Raw genomic sequence first — 15,046 nt, forward strand, 5'->3', positions numbered from 1 at the left:
CCGAGAAGACCTCTCGGTGTTCCTTCTTTCGCTGTCGCGCCGTAAGGCACGCCGAGGGTCCACCGAAGATCATGAAGGCGTTGCGTACCTCGGGGAACCCATCGTCCTAGTCATCGTCCCGATCGCCCTTCTGCTTGGCGTCATCGTCGGGGGGCCCAAGCCTAGCGTAGTAACGCCGTAGCATGGAGCAATCCTCGAGGGCATGCTTGACCGGGCCTTGGTGGTAAGGGCAGGGTTTCTTAAGCATGTCGTCGAAAGGTCTGGGACCCCTGGGGCCTCAGGGATTCTTGCATTCTGCGGTCACGACCAGATCGGCCCCCAGGACCTCCTGCTTCCCCAGGTGCCCCTTCTTCTTTCTCTTGGGGAGGCGGGAGGCTGAGGCCTCGGGGGCTTCGTCCCTCTGCTTGCCCTTGGCGTCGCTATCGGGGAAGATGGCTCCAACAGCCTCCTCACCCAAGGCGAAGTTGGTGGCGATGTTGAGGAGCGCGGCAGCTGAGCGTGGCATGTTCCGACCTAACTCTCGAACCAAGTCTCGGCAGGTGGTGCCGGAGAGGAAAGCCTAGACGATCTCTGAGTCGCCGACGCTGGGCAACTCGGTGCACTGTTTGAAGAAGCGTCGGATGAAGTCTTGAAGAGATTCGTCCGGTTTTTGGCGACAGCTTTTAAGATCCCAGGAGTTCCCAGGGCGCACGTATGTGCCTTGGAAGTTCTCGACGAAGATCCTAACCAAGTCACGCCAATCGTGGATTTGTGAGGGAGGAAGGTGCTCGAGCCAGGCTCGCGCTGAGTCTGACAAGAGCAAGGGGAGGTTGTGGATGATGAGCAGGTCATCGTCCGCGCCACCTAGCTGGCAGGCCAGGCGGTAATCGGCAAGCCAGAGTTCGGGGTTGGTTTCACCTCTATATTTCACGAGATTGGCTGGTTGCCAAAACCGGGCCGAGAAAAGGGCAGCGTGGATGGCCCTGCTGAAGACCCGAGGGCCTGGCGGTTTAGGAGAAGGACTGCGGTCCTCCTCGCTGTCATAGCGGCCGCCTCGGTGCGGGTGGTAACCCCGAGCGGGCCCCTCGTTGTCATGGCGTCGTCGCCTGCTGACCGCCTCATGGTCTCCCTGCACCTCGCATCGATTGCCGAGGCGGTCAAGAAGCATAGGGACCCTATGGGCTATCGGTGCTCAAGTGGGCTTGGGACGAACTGAGGCTTCCCTATCCTACCGAGGCGGTGCTGCGGGCAAGTTCGAGGCGCCCCCGTGCCGTCGGGAGGCGGAACTTTTGGCCTGCTGTACCACGGCGGTCTCTAGGAGATCTCGGAGCTCGCCGCGGACCTGCCGCCCCTCCGTAGTAGAAGGCTCGGGCATTGCGCGGACCAGCATTGCCGTAGCCGTGACGTTCTGGCTAGCGCGATTGAAGACTGGGGGTTGCTCACTCCCTTCGTCGTCGTGGATGCGGTGATGCACATCGCGGGCCCTCCATTGGGCTCCTCTGCCTTCGTCGTGACCTCGCTGCTCCTGTTCGAGAGAGTCTCGAAGCTGCTGTAGAAGAAGTCGGTCTTGTTCGACCTTGGCCTGGAGCTCACGGAGTTGTTCCAGGTCTGGGCGTTGAGGTCGCGCAAGAGCGGGGTTCTCGTTTCATGCGGCCGGCGGGACAATGCGCGGAGGTGTGGCGGCGCCTGTACCTGGGCAAAGCGGGGAACGGCTGCCTGCCCCCTCGTCCTCCTCACCCGCCCTTGGCATCCCAAGCCCGACGTGAAAACACTCGCGAGTGGGGTCGTAGGTGCCCTCGTCGTCGGAGTCGGAGTAGCCGAAGCAGTAGTTGCTTGCGGCTAGGAAATGGCGCATTGCTCCAGGGTCATGGAGTTCAGAGAAATCCATTCCGGGCCACGCCTCATCCTCCTCCGAGGAGTCAGCGTGGGCGTCCAGGTCGAGAGCGAAGCGCTGGCGGCGTCCCAAGGCATCCTCGTGAGCGGCAGCGTAAGCGTAAGCATAGGAGGTGGCGGCATTTCTCAACCCAAAGGGGTATGGGGATGGTGTCGCCGCCGGGCTCTGTTCCGCCGGAGTCGGGTTCTCAGGGGGTGGTGGAGCGGAGCTTGATGACTGGGCGTTGCCGCGTTCTACCGGCGTTTTTCCCTTGTCCAAGTTCAGGCTAGATAGGTCCCCAACCAGGGACCCTGCGTCAACAGCTGGTCGTAGGATATCGGCGGGGAGCGGCGTGTCACCCTGGATTCACGTAGCGTCGGGGTGATCTTGCTCGCGTCGTGCCCGGCGAGCACGGCGAGAGCGGCCGCCCGGGCGCTGCCTGCGCCTGGGCTGTCGGTGCGCGACTTTGTCGTCGGTTGGTGGGGCTCGAGGAGTGAGAAGTACCATGTCATACTCATGCCCTAGAGACATGAACTCTAGGCTCCCAAATCAAACCACCGTGCTGAGACGCAACGGTCGTACGGGGTCTGCCATCCGGAACTTGCTAGGATGATGAAACTGACACGTAGAGGGGCCCTACCTGGCGCGCCAACTGTCGGTGTTTCGGACCGGGGGGGGGGGGGGTCCTCAACCAACCAGTAAATGTGAACTACGTGCCCCTAATCCCGGATGGTGATGCAAAGAGACACAAGGTTTATACTGGTTTAGGCAATCGATGCCCTACGTCCAGTCTGAGAGATAGATCTTGTATTCCTTGCACCGATGTGCTCATAGTAGGGGGTTACAAGCTAGGTGAGAGAGAGAGCTAGTCCCAGGTCTCAGCAAGGTGTCGTGTGGGCTGCTTGAGACGTTGCTCTCAGGCAGCTGGGGAGTGTGTGTGTTACCCAGTGTTCTTCTTTGTTCGACCTCTCCCTCTAAGTGGCCCAAGTCCTCTCCTTTTATAGTTGAAGGGAGGACAAGGACAGTACATGTGCTAACTACACGGTGTCGTGCCAACAGGGGCGGCATGTCCGAGCCCTGTGGCCTGTTTCTATGGCGGCGTGGTCGTCGGAGTGGTCCGTCCTTGGAGCACTGGGGTGGCGTGCTAGTCCCATCCGATCCTGTGCATCATGGGAGCCTCGAGACTACCTCGGAGTGGGTGCGGCGGTGAACGTGCAAGCCGCTGTGGACGGACCATGGGCGAGGCCGAGGCTTGGTCGGTGCCGAGGCTGCACCGCAGTGGGGGGTCTCGGCGGGCACGAACCCCGAGATAGCCGAGACCTTGGTGCACAGTGCCGAGGCCCCGAGAGGGCGGCTGATCTGGTGCGCTGGCTTGGAGGCGGTGATGACCCGGGCCAAGTTGTCCGTGCGATGTTGTTTTCGAGGCGGGGATCGCGGGGCACAGTGTAGTGTGGGCGCTGATCGTGGGCACAGCATCAGAACACAATGGCCGGTAATCCCCGCCGTGCCCTGTCCCAGCCGGTATGGCGCTGATGCGACCTCAGGCCCCGTCGGCCATTCTACGGTGTCGAGCCATCGTCCGGCTGAGATCGCGGGAGTGGTTGACGTATTAATGGGACATGACGTGCTGTCAGGAGGGTCGGTCGAGGCGGGGGGCGACGGGCTATGGACGAACCGGCCTCGAGCGATACGGAGAATGAGGCCTCGCGCGAGACGGAGATCGGACTCCTTGCCGAGGCCTTCCGCGAGAGGCCTCGCGCGAGGCGGAAATTGCACTCCCTGCCGAGGCCTTCCGAATAAGGCCTCGCGCGAGGCGGAGATAGCGTCAGGACGCCGAGACCTCCTGTCTGAGCCTTGAGGCGGGGCGGAGAGCCTGGTAGGCTCGGACGTAGCCGGTGAGGAGCCTATGGCTTAGCTTCTAGCTCTGCTTTTTGATGGGATTCAAGTGACCCTTTTGATATTCGCTCGGGGTACCCGGTTCTACGGTACCCGACATGTAGCGAAAGTGTAGAGGTTTGAGTCAATAAGTTGGAGTTATGACAAATCTTTGTTTAGGCTTATCCTTTTCCTGATATTTTGATAGCCAATAAAGCCATTATTGCTTATGAAGAAATGTGCATTACCATCTGCCATGCGATTTTCAGCTTGCTATGGCGTATGAATATTGATGTCCAGCAGCGAGGGTCTTTCCTTCTGTTGTCCCCTGCATACCTGGTGTTATGTCATATTCACGTTGAGCTATCGGATTATGTTATGGAAGTACAAAAAGGGAAAAGGAACAGGCATTCCTATAGAAGATCTTTAAAACTAGCGCCAACCATATTTTTTTCTATAACTAAATTTCTCTCAAACCAGGGCTGTTTTTCAAGAGCTCTATTTATCCAAGCGGTTCGACTATAGATGTAGGCATTACTGTGTGAAGCGCATTTTTAAAATTGTATTACCAGATAGTCCTTGGTGGCTTGATTATGTTTTTATAAAAAAAATATTGGTTAAGTTTGTCCAGAATAGCATGCTAATATGAGGTCGTAGCCAGGTTCTTCCTTGTGCAGAATGGCATTCTAATATGCGGTCCTAGCCAGGTTCTTCCTATTTATGGTGTTTCCACTATGAGGCGGTACAAATATGGTTACAAACTGCAACTAAGAAAGAATAACGTTGTATTTCCCTGATCGAATTGCTTCATATGGTGAGAGCTCAGTATTACCAAGCCAAAGAGCTGGAAGAGTCGAATATCACTATGGCCCTATCTGGATGTCCTAAAAAAAATAAGAATGAGATCCAAACAGTTGCTTCTCAAATGAGATCTAGAATCTAACTATCTACGGATCTACCCCAAACCTATTAGTAGGAGTTTTTCACTATGCAAAGCCAATAATCCTATGAGAATGAGTTATAAACATCTTTCATTTTTTGTAATCCAGAATCCAGATTCTATGTTCACTATCTAGAATGCAAATTCTTATTATGAGAATGAGATCAAACATGTTCAATTGGCTATTTGTTGATGTGCAACCATGCAAACATAAGAGATACCTGCAGAAGCTGCAAATGAACAAAATTTTTAGGCACCAGCCCAAGCATGCGATGTGGCGGAGCAGCAGACACCCCTTCATGCTTTTTCGAGGTAGAGAGAGAGAGGAAAGTAGTATCCGATGAAAAGCTGAAAGGTGCAAGTGACATTTTTTAGTTGGGGTGGACATTCGGGTTATCCGAAAAATTCAGGTCAGTAATTCGGGTATTAGTAATTGGTATCCGAACACGAACTATCGGGTTCACCGTTTTTTTCTTGAGTTTTCTCCATCTCTTGGCTTGAATAGGTCATGCTTGGGTTGAAACGACATGAAACCTTGTTGATATGCCATGGGCTATGCTTATGTTGAATCAAAGATTTATCATGTAGTAACCGGTACGGCCCAACATACCTAGAGATTATAGTCCGAAGCGATATGAAGCGTGAGACAACTGGGCATGCTAGCATGACATGGTTCAAGTCTCACCTTTAGTGGAAGACAATGGTTAGAATGTTCAATGATGGAGGTGTCTGAGGTGATAGATGCAGATGGTTTAGCCTCGAGCAATGGTGGAGGGTTGCGGCTCTGGCAGCAGGGGAGGTTGAGCCGCTAGAATTGAAGACATTGGCGTGATCGGAGAGATACCCAAAAGAAAGGAGGGCGCTAGCACTGGCGGGCCTCATAGTGGGCCATTGCCCCCCTCCCCTCATTTTTACAGTTTTATATAGAGGTTGCTACAATACTTATTTTTTTTTTTTTTTGCTAATATAAAGCTTTATAATGGCCACCCCTAAACCATGCGTATTTTCTTGTTGGTCCCTCTATGTTTATCCTCAAGCTTCGTCACTGGGTGCTAGCGGACTGCGCAATGTCGTGGATCGTTTGATCATCAAACAATGGTAAAAAATATACCCATTCCCTAAACATAAAGGAATCCGAAGCGGAAGAGCTCATCCACGTGTGCAAAGACTACTGGCGAGGTGTTCTCATCAGTCATCACCCTCGGCCCTAAGAAATGGGTCCTCTTCGCCTTGTTTGTCCCGCGCTTTCTTCGGTGCCAAGGCAGGTACCAATCAGCCATCCCGGAGGATTCCATCAGAGCGCGTGGGTCATCGTGTGCGCCACGTACGCACCGCACAAAACGTTGGATTTTCGCTCTCAAGAGAACCCGGCTGGGCCGACCGATCGAAACTTCGGCGTCCGAGCCGACCAAACCGACGCACGCACGCATCTCAATAAAACCCCTTCCGCCAGCGTGGGCCGTGGGGATTTCATTCTCGTCTCACGGGCAGCAGTTCAACTTCATCCGCGCAGCCGCGCTTCTCGTGTCCCATGCCCCTGCTCCTCGCCACCGCCCAGCCTGTCCTCACCCTCGTGCGCGTTCGGATCCGCGGTTCTCGGAGAGAGGTGCGCGCATTCGCGTCCGCGCTCCGATCGCTGGCGCTGGAGATCGAAACATCACACCCTCGATGGCGCGCTCTTCGTTTATGGCCACGCCGACATGGTTTCGCCTAACTCTCCATCTGTTTCCGTTTACTCTGCTGTTGCAGGTGGTGGCTGGTCGCTTGCAGTTGCGGTAGCCGGTACTAGGCGGGTTCGCTGCGGGTGGTCGTCGGCGACTCGGCGCGATGGTTTCCTTCGAGATGAACGACCGCAAGAGTAAGCGACTCCTCGCCCACCCGCTCCGGTTCCCTCTCCCTTTTGCTGGCGGTTTGTGAGGCCGTCTGGTGCTGCGTGCCTGTTTGTGAGATGATTCAGGTCGCTTTTGCTTGTACTTTTCGCTTTCCCGCAAGCTGTTTGGGAGGCAGGAGATTTGGTCGTGCTCGCTTTGCTTTCTCGCTCGGTCTGTTGTTCGTGCGGGTGAAGGACCGGCCGTGTTTGCGGCCTCTCCGTTTCGCGCTGTTTTTATGCATGAGTCATTTGGTGGAGATTGGGTGATTGGGATGGTTGCCTCACTTCCAGATCATCTACTTGCTAGTACCACAGATTTGAGGTCCAATTAGTCTTGGGTTTAATGTAACCTGACCTGTCTTCCTTCAAAGTGAAGAATTCTCACCAAAATTGACTGATGTTCTGCATTTCAGTTTATCTGCGTGTGTTCGTGTAGTGTTTAGCATATGCATTCAATACAATGTGCTAGCAGAAAGGCACTATTAAATGAGGAAAGCTATGTTCTGAATATTAACATTGCCTCCCTGGTCTCTGCAGTCTGCACACTGCCTACAGTCCAGTTAGAGTTCAGAAAATTGAGTTTACCTCTACGAATTATGGCATATAATCATAGGAAGAATTTGCAAATAAAATTGATGTTTGCTCATATACTAATAATCAATTATCTCCAGATGATGCTCAGTTTTTTTTTTTTTGTTGAAACGACAGTATGCTCAGTACATTGGCTTCCTTATTTGACTGTGTGACAACTTATGCAGTTATCTAGATTACTTATTATGCTCTGTTATCTGACAGATTCAAAAACATTTGCTAAACTGTTGCTATATAATCATGTTTGTTGGTCAGCCACTGATGAGAGATTGTTAGATGTAGTAGCAACACTATTTTTCGCCACTGTTAAACGAGGAAAACTATGCTCTGGGAATTAACAGGCCTCTCAGAAAACGAGTTTTGCCTCTACGAATCCGACGTGCATTTAGATTAAGAATTTCAGTCATGCATGTTGATATTTGGTCATCCATTGATGAGCAACTGTCAGATGTAGTTCAGCAACATGGCACATGGTTTCTGTTTCTGATCACTTGATCAGGAGGTACCATCCATTAATAGAGAAACATGGTTACTGACATAATGCAATATATTGAGTAAACTGGCTTTCTTATTGACGTTTGTGATACTTCAGCTCCTTCTGCTGTGCTTATGTTGCAAACTTGCAATGTACAACGCGTCAGTTTCTCCCAACTTTTGCTAAACCGTCTGTGTCCTGTTTTTGGCCAACAGAGATTGGGCTGGGCTTGACTGGATTTGGAGTTCTCTTCTCATTGCTTGGGATCATTATGCTGTTTGACAAGGGATTCCTGGCAATGGGGAATGTAATGATTCATCCTCATGATTGATTCTGACTTCAGTCTAGCCTCATGTTTACTGCTAAGCACTGCTGTTTGTCATGTTGTCAGATTCTCTTCGTTTCAGGCGTCTTACTGACCATTGGGCTGAAGCCAACTGTGCAATTCTTCACCAAGCCTAAGAATCACAAGGTCCTGATACTATCCCTGCAAAACCCAAGCTGTTTCAGTTCCATTTGTATTTCTAGCTAATAAATGAGCCTCATAAACTGTGCAGGGTTCTCTCTCTTTTGGGTTTGGCTTTTTCCTGGTCCTCATCGGATGGCCTGCCTTAGGCATGATGGCGGAGTCGTATGGCTTCATCACGCTCTTCAGGTTGGTAGTTTCTTTCCTGTTGTTCTTGTATGATCTACTCCTACCTGGCAGCTGTTAGCATCGTGAAATAGAATCATCTGGGCACCGTATCTGACTGTGTCTGAAATTCCTCACAGTGGCTTCTGGCCAACAGCTGCTGTTTACCTGCAAAAGAGCCCCTCCTTCGGTTGGATATTCCACCACCCTCTTGTGACTTCGGTATGGTCATCATATGAACTCATAAATTCGTCAGCTATTCTTTGTTCCCCCGTGCTTTTGTTCTCAGCGCTGATTCCTGCCTGTTGGAATTTTGCAGCTGATCACTCGGTTCAGAGGAAGACGGGTCCCGGTGTGATTCGGCGGGCTGCTGGATTAGGATCACCCCCAGGGCATGCGAAATCGCCTGTACTGTACAGAAGTAGGCCAATTGACATATGCACTTTATTCGTTTCTGTTCATCGTTTCTACCCGGTTTAAAGAGAGACTAAATTCTAAAAGGAAGTCGTTGCTGCTGGTATGTGGATCTTCCTATGCTGCTACCAGTAGTCTGTCTCAACAAAGCGTAACTACATTGGTCTTTCTTTGCAAGAAGCCATCTCTGGGTTGTTAATAAGTAGGTAGATGTATCGATGGTGATAACATGGTGCCTCTTCTCTGAATGACGATGACTGAGCTGTGAACTGGTTTGGAAACCAGCCACCTTGTGACAGACAGTTGTGTTACACTGCTACTCCTATATTGTTGCTAAACATGACCTGTGAATCTGTGTACGTATGTCCTGTCGAGTGTTAAACTTTGCATTCGCGTCATTTCATTTTCATTTGCACCTGTGGCTTACTGCACTGGTGCCTGATGTGCCCTAGTAGTTCACAGCATGTTGCCGGGTATTATGAAGCTGCGCTGAGACGGAAAAAAAAAATCGCTCGTCATGACAACCCAGTGCTAACGCCCACGCGTCCGGACGCTCGCGCAGCCTGCCCCCATCCATTGATTTTTCCCGCCCCACAAGCGCACCCTACCCCGTCGCTGTGTCCGCGCGTCCGGACGACTCGTCTCGCACACGCAGCCTGTCCTGTCTATGTCTAACTCAATTAGTTTGCCTTGCCATGCACGCGCACCCTACCCCGTCGCGCCCCGACCGCCGGCCCCTAGCGCGCCCCGTCTGTAGGACACCGGCGCACCACATGCCCCGTCCGCCGGCCCCATTTCCCGTGCTTGTGCCGTGCCACCATCACTCCCCATGACTCTCCGAATAACATGAAACACGTGCAATATGAAATTCATGAATGCAACATACGTATGAAACAGATGAAACATCTGGAACATACACTTACAACATATGTGTGAAACATATGCAACATCTAGATAAAATATTTGTAACTTGCAACATGAAAACACTTACCACAACATAAGACCGAAGCAACTGAAACATTTGAAACATATTGTTGCAACATATATGTGAAACATATATATGCAACATCTAGATTAGAACACTTACAACATACGTCTGAAACAGATGAAAGATTTTGAACAAACCTCTAAGGCCCCGTTCGCTTGTCTTAAAAATGGCTTGTTTGGCTTCTTTTTTCAGCCGGAACAGTGTTTTTCTCTCACAACAATTCAGCCGAAACAGTGTTTTTCAGCCAGTTTCAACCAAGTTTCAGACCAGCGAACGGGGCCTAAAACACTTGCAACATGCCTCTAAGACAATTGCAACATATGAAACATCCCCGATCTACTTATGCAACATCCATACGAAATAATTGCAACATACCTATAAAATACTTGGAACATATGCTTACAATATGTGCTTTCATCGCAACATCTTCTTTCTAAGGTCGCGTGTCGCGGTGGCCACGGCGTCGACAGCGGCCTTCTAGTGGGGAACGGCAGCGTCGGCAGCACCCCAGCAACACCTAGGCGTGCATGGGGACGAGGCACGGGCGCATGACGTGCAGCAGCTAAAGATGGCAACAGGCCCCGATACCCGACGGGTATTTGATCCATTAGGGGACGGGGATGTGATCATATCTTTATCCGCGGGCATCTAAATGAGCAAGAATCCATCTCCGACGGGTATAGCGGGTACGGGAACGCTCCCTGTTTATCCGTCCCCGTTACCCGTTGGGGAACCCGACTATTTGAGCTTTCATGCAAGTATTAGGCCCAAAGAAACTCAACATAGGTATTTTTGCCCAAATCTAAACAATCATATATATAGTTTGTGTGTTCTAGGAACCATAGTTCAATTTTTTCTCACCATCTCCGCCAGCAGCACAAGCACGCCTGCCTCGCTCCTTCTCCTCGGCATCTCCGAGACTCCGACACTTATAACCGGGTGAAGAAGAAACGTCTCTGATTGCAAAGCTGCGACCCCAAGTGTCCTTGTTTATCGGGTATGCAGTACCCGTCGTGTATCTGTTACCCGACCGATGCCCGACGGGTACGGGGATGAGCAAGAATCTATACCCGAGACAGTTAATGGGGACGGGGACGAGATGAATTCTCCGTAGCGGGGAAGAGAACGCTCCGGCGATACCCGACGGGTACATCCCCGTTGCCATCCTTAGCAGCAGCGGGGCACGGCGCGCAGCGAGCTAGAGCGGCCGCGACGGGGGATGGAGCGCGGCGCGGAGACGAAGGGGCCGTGGCGCGGGATGGGCTGCGCGGCAGGGAAGCTGGCAGTAGCGAGCGCACAGCAGCAGCACACGATGGGCGAGCACGGGAGTGAGAAATAATTTTTGAGAGAGAAATGGGGAGACGCAGAGAGGAAGCAGGCCTGTTGAGCCGGTAGCGCGCAGGTCCGAAAAGCGGCGTCCGCACGGACGGAAGCCTGCCCCTGAGCATTACCTTTACAGCGCCTGTTCCGGGTTTGGTTCCAGCACGGTTTGCCATGCCACGAGCCCATGACTGAGTTGGCGACCGTAGCTCGGTCTGGTATTCTTGTCTGAACAGGTTCGGCAATCGGCAGTTCTTCACCTCACCTAGAACATGACGGTGTAAAGATGAGTAAACGACATTGCCTGCAAAGAATCACAGAGCACTTGGTCAGTTGCCCGAAGAACGAAGAATCATAGAGCAAAAGCTTATCACCATTCCCATCATCATTACGCAGTTGAGAGGCTTGAAGCAAATTGAGTATTGCCAGTGTCACCTCCTATCGGAAAGGGCAGTAACTTACAGGAGCATTGTGCCAAAACAGCTTACATTCATAAACCCAGGAGAGATCCAAGCATAACAACTCACCAAACCCAGTTAAAATCTTACTGTAGTTGTTCCATGCCAGCCACTAGAAACGATCTCTAGTTCCATCCATATAATTTGAAGTGTTGTAAGCAGACAGGTAAACCCTGGATTTTGTATGGCTTCCTGAACTTCAGCTAAAATGTTACAGAAACCTGAGTTCTCATGTCTAATGAGGGACCCAAGTATCAACTATAACTGTAATTCAAAAAAAAAAAATTGGGGCTTCGGTGCAAACAGAAAGCCAACTTCATGGTCGTATAAATATCAGAATTCAGTGGATGATCAAAATCACAAAATGCAATAAATGGAAGTTACATATACAGAACATTGTCCAGGGTTGTCCATATCAACAACAGTTTCTACATATCTACGACTTACCAAATCATTCAGCTATACACATATTTTAAGAAGAAACAGAGATCAGGTGGTGATTATTGATTGCTTGAGACTGGGTTGCAACCTTGCAGGTTTCAGCATCTAGTTATACGTAAACATCAGACCCGTGAAGATCATTCAACTAAACTACAATTTAGCTACAAGTATTGATCCTGCACGCCGACTAGTCTGATTCTCTAACTACCCAATCAGTTTGCTACAACATATATAGCAACTGAACCTTTCAACAGAGAAAATGATTAGGAGTTCCTGATGATCTTCACTGCTTCATTGCCGCTTCTGATGTCACTCATTAAAGCAATTTGATGCAGCAGTTGTGCTATCCTCTGCACAAGGAAGAGCAAGAATCCAATGAGTACCGGAATATCAATCATTACATGAACATTCATGTTGATCTAATGCACTTATATGCTTCCTTAATCTGGACATTGCTCGGTGATAAACCAGTAACAGGTAAAAATTATTAGTCTGGGAAATACCAAATAATTTGGCACAGTCACCTTAACCCTTAGGATCCAGCACAACAGTTTGAAAGTTAAAAAAAACATTGGCAAGAATCCACCAAAACTAAATATGATACAGTAGAAACTTAAGTCTGCTAATCAGTCAACAATATATGTTCTGGAATATGAGAACAGTGGCCATCTTGAAACATTTTGTGAAATAGGATGTGATTTAATTGCAAATGAATTTGAAGGAGAGGAGTTCGATTAGATTTTGATTAAGGGCTGCTGGAGCTAGAGTTGGAAAAAGGGAAAACCATCAAACAAATAAGACAAACTCAAGTGGAATTATTTGAAGCTAGTGAGATATTGGAAGACAGAGGACACTAGTAGTGCAATATTTCTACTGTTTGGTATTTGCCTCCCTGAACCCAATCTTAATGAGAATGTCAACAAATCAGCCGGAACAGTGTTTTCCAGCTTCTCTTATAATCCGTCTTTTTCAGCTTGTTTTTTCAGCCGGAACAGTGTTTTTCTCTCACAACAAATCAGCCGGAACAGTGTTTCGGCTTATTTTTTCAGCTAAGCGAACGGGGCTTGGAATAAAACCCAACATCAGGAAGAGGACTGATTGGAAGTGTCGATCTGTTCGATTGATCATACATGGGGTCAAACAGACCAGGTATCAAACTAAATTATCGGCATTCAATCGCCACTATGAACACATGCCAACTGATATACTAGCAGCATTGGTAAGGTAAGACATTGCTCTACTCTTGTTTAAAAAATTCATAAACATTCTCCCTTAGTTTGAATTTGATCCAACACTAGCAAACATTCATACAAGCAGTGACTGCGCATGTCACTAAGCATACTGGCCACAGTTCAATGCAGATGATGCCATTTACCAACCAAACACCTTCTATACGATCAATCCGACTTCACCCCAAATCAAATGGTGCAAGATCACTCTAACAGGTTCTGAATTTCACATCGATATTGAACTTCAGATAAATATCTTGTTTGTTCTATAGCCTAAACGAAACTAATCACATTTGTTTGGAACTACAATAACAACTAGTTTCCATCTCACCATACTGTTCGTCCAGGGGATCATCCATGACAGAAACTAGCTAATTAACTACAAATTCACATTGACATCGCTTGACATCACGATTAAGAGGCTACGGACAGATCCAAACCTTATCTTTCTCCTTGGAGAGAAGGACGAGCAGGTCCCGTTCCCTCCTGTCCCGCCGACGGGCGTACAGAGGGCCTGTTTGTTTCCACTTCTCCTGGCCACGCTTAGATTATAATCTAAGCGAAGATTTTCTCGCTTCTCGATTTTCGCTTCTCGTAGTTCAAATCTCTGAAGCGGCTTACCACATAAGCGAGAATCGGTGGAAATAAGCAAAGCGTTTGGCGGGATTCTCGCTTATTTCCACCGACAAGCCGCTTATAAGCGGAAACAAACGGGGCCAGAAGCGCCCCCACCACAGCGGCCGCCACCACAGCCGACCACACGGCGGGCCTCACCGCCGGGCACCCACACACGCCGTGCACGAGAACCCGCTCCTGGGCGGTCCCGACCCCGGCCGCCCAAGCGCACCTCGCCGCCAAGCGGCACCTCTCCCATCTCCACCCCCACCCCCACAGACACTCTTCCTCCTCCTCATCGTCCTCACCCTCCTCCTTCGCTGCCGCTGGCAGCGGCAGCACCTTCTCCGGCTCGCCGTCCAGGCCCAGCCCCTCGTGGAGCCGCGGCGGGAAGATGGCGCAGTCATCAAGCCCGCCGTCCACGTGGGTGACTGGTTGGTTTGTGGGGGTGACGACCTCCCAGGCATCGGTGGCGGGGGCGTGCGGCGAGGAGGAGGCCATGGAGGTAAGGGAGGAGGACGAGAGGGAGAGGGTCAGCGTCTTGGGCTTGAGGAACAGGTGCGGGTTCGGGGAGGGCAGGAAGAGCGGGTGTAGCGCGGAGTACGGCGAGGCCGCGGTCGACGCCGACGCCGCCGAGATCGGTGGGGACTGTGGGTCCAGCGGCGCCGGCGCCGGGAGTGCTACCCTCTGGTGGTCCATGGCTGCGGGCCCCTGCGGCCGCGGGCGCTGCTGTTGATTTTTCACTCGGCAGTTTGGAGGTGGGGTCCTCCGCTGATCTGGATTGGTGCCTGCCTGCGACTGCGAGCATCGATCAGTCTCGTCATTCGGGACTTCTTTCAGTACCTGGGCAGGAGTTGTGCGAATGCTGAGGCCTTGTTTAGATGATCTCCGAATTCCAAGTTTTTTCACTCTTTCTTCATCACATCAATTTTTTTTGACACATGTATGGAGCATTAAATATAGGTAAAATAAATAAATAATTGCATAGTTTGGTTGTAAATCACGAGACGAATCTTTTGAGCCTAGTCCATGATCGGACAAAGGTTGTCAAATACAAACGAAACGTGCTACAGTGTCCAGATTACAAAAATTTACGATCTAAACAAGGCCTGAGCATCTCAACCAAAACTTTACAGTCTATCACATTAAATATTTACGTAGAGTATTAAATATAAATTAAAAATAATTAATTATATAAATTGCGACTACTTTATGAGACGAATATTTTAAACCTAATTAGCATATGATTTGATAATAAAGTGCTACAGTAACACATGTGCTAATAACGGATTAATTAGGCTTAATAAATTCGTCTCACGGTTTACCGATGGATTCTATAATTTGTTT

At 50.2% G+C, this 15,046-nt stretch overlaps 2 protein-coding genes across 4 annotated transcripts; one reads left to right on the top strand and one right to left on the bottom strand.

Annotated features, from left to right (window-relative positions):
* The first annotated feature begins 6,124 nt into the window (after nt 1-6,124).
* On the top strand, nt 6,125-9,007 carry LOC136547110 (vesicle transport protein GOT1-like). Of its 2 annotated transcripts, XM_066539080.1 has the most exons (7): nt 6,125-6,273; nt 6,417-6,525; nt 7,819-7,910; nt 7,995-8,075; nt 8,161-8,258; nt 8,375-8,456; nt 8,554-9,007. In XM_066539080.1, exons 2-7 carry the CDS (start codon nt 6,495-6,497, stop codon nt 8,590-8,592), a joined length of 423 nt encoding a protein of 140 aa, XP_066395177.1. In that variant the 5' UTR covers nt 6,125-6,273; nt 6,417-6,494; the 3' UTR covers nt 8,593-9,007. The 2 variants fall into 2 exon arrangements, with proteins under 2 accessions (XP_066395177.1, XP_066395178.1); XM_066539081.1 differs by having other exon boundaries at nt 6,129-6,525.
* Nucleotides 9,008-11,758: 2,751 nt separating this feature from the next.
* Nucleotides 11,759-14,599, bottom strand: LOC136547111 (uncharacterized). Of its 2 annotated transcripts, XM_066539082.1 has the most exons (3): nt 13,806-14,599; nt 13,525-13,594; nt 11,759-12,205 (listed from the first exon to the last, which is right to left on the bottom strand). In XM_066539082.1, the coding sequence occupies exons 1-3, from the start codon at nt 14,396-14,398 to the stop codon at nt 12,119-12,121; spliced, it is 750 nt and encodes a 249-aa protein (XP_066395179.1). In that variant the 5' UTR covers nt 14,399-14,599; the 3' UTR covers nt 11,759-12,118. The 2 variants fall into 2 exon arrangements, 1 of the variants encoding a protein (XP_066395179.1); XR_010781482.1 differs by having other exon boundaries at nt 13,525-14,599.
* Nucleotides 14,600-15,046: the final 447 nt, after the last annotated feature.

Source organism: Miscanthus floridulus, chromosome 3 (genome assembly GCF_019320115.1).
Source record: "Miscanthus floridulus cultivar M001 chromosome 3, ASM1932011v1, whole genome shotgun sequence".
Lineage (NCBI taxonomy): Eukaryota > Viridiplantae > Streptophyta > Magnoliopsida > Poales > Poaceae > Miscanthus > Miscanthus floridulus.